The sequence below is a fragment of the Perca flavescens genome, chromosome 9 (assembly GCF_004354835.1).
Source record: "Perca flavescens isolate YP-PL-M2 chromosome 9, PFLA_1.0, whole genome shotgun sequence".
In the NCBI taxonomy this organism is placed as follows: domain Eukaryota; kingdom Metazoa; phylum Chordata; class Actinopteri; order Perciformes; family Percidae; genus Perca; species Perca flavescens.
The window spans coordinates 36,929,394-36,934,393 of NC_041339.1; the positions used below are offsets into that span (position 1 = coordinate 36,929,394).

At 50.7% G+C, this 5,000-nt stretch overlaps 1 protein-coding gene across 1 annotated transcript in view; it reads left to right on the plus strand.

Moving 5' to 3' along the window:
- Positions 1–5,000, plus strand: part of patj (PATJ crumbs cell polarity complex component) — a 99,813-nt gene that overhangs the window by 87,386 nt on the left and 7,427 nt on the right. The window contains exons 23-26 of the mRNA XM_028588509.1: positions 3,121–3,207; positions 3,998–4,169; positions 4,647–4,678; positions 4,780–4,902. Coding sequence (XP_028444310.1) covers positions 3,121–3,207; positions 3,998–4,169; positions 4,647–4,678; positions 4,780–4,902 — 414 coding nt within the window. The remainder of the gene's footprint in view (positions 1–3,120; positions 3,208–3,997; positions 4,170–4,646; positions 4,679–4,779; positions 4,903–5,000) is intronic.

Genomic DNA, 5,000 nt, shown 5'->3' on the forward strand with positions numbered 1-5,000 from the left:
TTCAGCAGGAAGCTGCAGGGTTCAGCATGAAGCAACAGGAAGCAGCAGGGTTCAGCAGGAAGCAGCAGGGTTCAGCAGGAAGCATCAGGGTTCAGCAGGAAGCTGCAGGGTTCAGCAGGAAGAAGCAGGGTTCAGCAGGAAGCAGCAGGGTTCAGCAGGGTTCAGCAGGAAGCTGCAGGGTTCAGCAGGAAGCTGCAGGGTTCAGCAGGAAGCTGCAGGGTTCAGCAGGAAGCTGCAGGGTTCAGCAGGAAGCATCAGGGTTCAGCAGGAAGCAGCAGGAAGCAGCAGGAAGCAGCAGGAAGCAGCAGGAAGCAGCAGGGTTCAGCAGGAAGAAGCAGGGTTCAGCAGGAAGAAGCAGGGTTCAGCAGGAAGCAGCAGGGTTCAGCAGGAAGCAGCAGGGTTCAGCAGGGTTCAGCAGGAAGCAGCAGGGTTCAGCAGGAAGCAGCAGGGTTCAGCAGGAAGCTGCAGGGTTCAGCAGGAAGCTGCAGGGTTCAGCAGGAAGCTGCAGGGTTCAGCATGAAGCAACAGGAAGCAGCAGGGTTCAGCAGGAAGCAGCAGGGTTCAGCAGGAAGCATCAGGGTTCAGCAGGAAGCAGCAGGGTTCAGCAGGAAGCAGCAGGGTTCAGCAGGAAGCAGCGGGGTTCAGCAGGAAGCAGCGGGGTTCAGCAGGAAGCTGCAGGGTTCAGCAGGAAGCTGCAGGGTTCAGCAGGAAGCTGCAGGGTTCAGCAGGAAGCAGCGGGGTTCAGCAGGAAGCAGCGGGGTTCAGCAGGAAGCTGCAGGGTTCAGCAGGAAGCTGCAGGGTTCAGCAGGAAGCTGCAGGGTTCAGCAGGAAGCAACAGGATGCTGCAGGGTTCAGCAGGAAGCAGCAGGGTTCAGCAGGAAGCAGCAGGGTTCAGCAGGGTTCAGCAGGAAGCAGCAGGGTTCAGCAGGAAGCAGCAGGGCTCAGCAGGAAGCAGCAGGAAGCAGCAGGGTTCAGCAGGAAGCAGCAGGGTTCAGCAGGAAGCAGCAGGGTTCAGCAGGAAGCTGCAGGGTTCAGCAGGAAGCTGCAGGGTTCAGCAGGAAGCTGCAGGGTTCAGCAGGAAGCTGCAGGGTTCCAGGAAGCTGCAGGGTTCCGCAGGAAGCTGCAGGGTTCAGCAGGAAGCTGCAGGGTTCAGCAGGAAGCAGCAGGAAGCAGCAGGGTTCAGCAGGAAGCAGCAGGGTTCAGCAGGAAGCTGCAGGGTTCAGCACGAAGCTGCAGGGTTCAGCAGGAAGCTGCAGGGTTCAGCAGGAAGCTGCAGGGTTCAGCAGGAAGCAGCAGGGCTCAGCAGGAAGCAGCAGGGCTCAGCAGGAAGCAGCAGGGCTCAGCAGGAAGCAGCAGGGCTCAACAGGAAGCAGCAGGGCTCAGCAGGAAGCTGCAGGGTTCAGCAGGAAGCAACAGGAAGCTGCAGGGTTTAGCAGGAGGCTGCAGGGTTCAGCAGGAGGCTGCAGGGTTCAGCAGGAGGCTGCAGGGTTCAGCAGGAAGCTGTAGGGTTCAGCAGGAAGCTGTAGGGCTCAGCAGGAAGCAGCAGGGCTCAGCAGGAAGCTGCAGGGTTCAGCAGGAGGCTGCAGGGTTCAGCAGGAAGCTGCAGGGTTCAGCAGGAAGCTGCAGGGTTCAGCAGGAAGCAGCAGGGCTCAGCAGGAAGCAGCAGGGCTCAGCAGGAAGCTGCAGGGTTCAGCAGGAAGCAACAGGAAGCAGCAGGGTTCAGCAGGAAGCAGCATGACATTGCAGGGCACCGCTGAGCTCAGCAGGGAGTCCAGCAGGACCACAGCGACAGCTGCAACCAGGACCTTGGTGCCAACATTCTCCAAGGAAATACGCTGGGGGAAAAAACATAAGGACTCCGGGGAGTAAACTCCCCAGAAGCTAGGATTAATAACAAGCATTTCTGTGATGGGATACATACAAACAGTAGTAATAGAAAGGGAGAGGAGAGAGCAGCTCAGTGTGTCAAAGCGTTTATTTTATTTACATGGAGTCTGGTGGAGATATGCAGGCTCTATACACGCTAAAAGTCCTGATTATTTACATGGAGTCTGGTGGAGATATGCTGGCTCTATACACGCTAAAAAGTCCTGATTATTTACATGGAGTCTGGTGGAGATATGCTGGCTCTATACACGCTAAAAGTCCTGATTATTTACATGGAGTCTGGTGGAGATATGCTGGCTCTATACACACTAAAAGTCCTGATTATTTACATGGAGTCTGGTGGAGATATGCTGGCTCTATACACGCTAAAAGTCCTGATTATTTACATGGAGTCTGGTGGAGATATGCTGGCTCTATACACGCTAAAAGTCCTGATTATTTACATGGAGTCTGGTGGAGATATGCTGGCCTATACACACTAAAAGTCCTGATTATTTACATGGAGTCTGGTGGAGATATGCTGGCTCTATACACACTAAAAGTCCTGATTATTTACATGGAGTCTGGTGGAGATATGCTGGCTCTATACACGCTAAAAGTCCTGATTATTTACATGGAGTCTGGTGGAGATATGCTGGCTCTATACACGCTAAAAGTCCTGATTATTTACATGGAGTCTGGTGGAGATATGCTGGCTCTATACACACTAAAAGTCCTGATTATTTACATGGAGTCTGGTGGAGATATGCTGGCTTTATACACGCTAAAAGTCCTGATTATTTACATGGAGTCTGGTGGAGATATGCTGGCTCTATACACGCTAAAAGTCCTGATTATTTACATGGAGTCTGGTGGAGATATGCTGGCTCTATACACACTAAAAGTCCTGATTATTTACATGGAGTCTGGTGGAGATATGCTGGCTCTATACACGCTAAAAGTCCTGATTATTTACATGGAGTCTGGTGGAGTTTGGTGCTGGGGATTTCGGGGCTGTTTCATGTTAAACTAAAAGGATCTTACTCTTTAACTAAAAGGTCTATCTCTGTAGGGATCCATCCCATAATGTAGTCAGACACTTAGAATAATAATCTGAGTCTGTCAGTGGCAACACAAGCACTAATCATGTTTTTTCATGGTGTTACAGACTATAATATGATGAGATATATTGTGATGTAGATAGACACCACCTGTACGTTTTAGTTTCTGACAGGTTCTCTGTGTGTTCTGCAGTGTGCTCGGGGTCCGGTTCTGTTGGAGCTCGGACGGCTCAAAGCTGCATCCTGGATCTCATCCAGACGCAACTCACAGGGAAGCCAGGTGTGTGTGTGTGTGTGTGTGTGTGTGTGTGTGTGTCTGTGTGTCTGTGTCTGTGTGGGTGTGTCTGTGGGTGTGTCCTTATGTGTCCGTGTGTGTGGGTGTCTGTGTGTCACTTTGTGTGTATGTGTGTCTATATGTGTTTATCTGTGTGTGTGTGTGTGTGTGTGTGTGTGTGTGAGTCTGTGTGTGTGAGTCTGTGGGTGTGTGTCCTTATGTGTCCTTGTGTGTGTGGATGGGTGTGTGTCCGTGTGTGTGGGTGTCTGTGTGTGTCACTTTTGTGTGTGTGTGTGTGTGTGTTTGTGTGTGTTTGTGTGTCCGTGTGGTTGTGTGTGAGTGAGAGTCTATGTGTGTCCTCATGTGTCCTTGTGTGTGTTAGTCTTTGGATGTGTGTGTGTGTCACTTTGTGTGTTTGTGTGTGTGTCTCTGTGTGTGTGTGTGTGTGTGTGTGTGTGTGTGTGTGTGTGTGTGTGTGTGTTTCTCTGTGTGTGTGTGCGTGCGCGTGACTTTGTGTGTATCTGTTTGTGTGTGTGTGAGTGAGAGAGTCTGTGTGTGTGTGTGTGTATCTGTGTGTGTGTGTGTGTCTGTATGTATCTGTGTGTGTGTGTGTGTGTGTGTCTGTATGTATCTGTGTGTGTGTGTGTGTGTGTCTGTGTGGTTGTGTGTGAGTGAGAGAGTCTGTTTGTGTCCTCATGTGTCCTGTGTGTGTGTGTGTGTGTGTGTGTGTGTGTTCTGTAATTGTGCATCATTTATTTCCTATTAAAGTTGAAACATGCTCGTCTCTCTGTCCCAGATGAGTCGTGTGAGTGGGAACAGTTCAGGAGTCGTGGCTCCGCCCCTCACACACACCTTACCGTCATGTGACCCCGTGACCTCTGACCCCCCCGTGACCTCCACCGGCCCCCCTCCCCTCAACAACAACAGGAAGTCCAGCAGCGACATCACTTCCTCCTCTAAGAGCTCAGGTAGAGTCCCAAAGTTATCGGCAAACATTCACAGCTTCCTGCGTGTTTTCTCTGTAACAGGAAACTGAACCGGAGTGAATATTTTGGATTTTACACGGAGAAAATCCCCAAAAATATCAAAATGTACACTTTCATGCCTAAATGGACACGTGTCACACAATATCTGACCATCGAATAAGACGCAAAAGGTCAGATGTTGATATATGTTTCTCTTTATCTCTCTGTGTGTGTGTGTGTGTGTGTGTGTGTGTGTGTGTGTGTGTGTGTGTCTGTCTGTGTATATGTGTGTGTGTTCTTTGTGTCTGTGTGTGTGTCTCTGTGTGTTTTTATGTGTGCGTGTGTCTGTCTGTGTGCATGTGCGTGTGTCTGTTTGTTCTTTTTTTGTCTGTTTCTGCGTGCTTCTGTGCGTGTATATATACGTGTGTGTGTGTGTGTGTGCGTGCTTGTGTGTGTGTGTGTGTGTGTGTGTGTGTGTAGATGCTGGCATCCGTACTGTGGAGATAACAAGGGTAAAGTTTAACACGACAAAGTAATACAATGAATTAAAGTAAAAATTAAACGACCTTGTCGGTGTAAGGCATTGTGACTTTCTCCCTACCCTCCCCTCCAGAGTGTGAGTGACTCCCTCGGGGTGAGTATAGCGGGGGGGAAAGGTAGCCCACTGGGGGACATCCCCATCTTCATCGCCATGATCCAGGCCAGCGGAGTGGCCGCCAAGACTCACCGACTCAAGGTACGCTCCGAGACATTCGGTTGGTGTGTTCTATCATTATTCAGAGACGTTCGGTTGGTGTGTTCTATCATTATTCAGAGACGTTCGGTTGGTGTGTT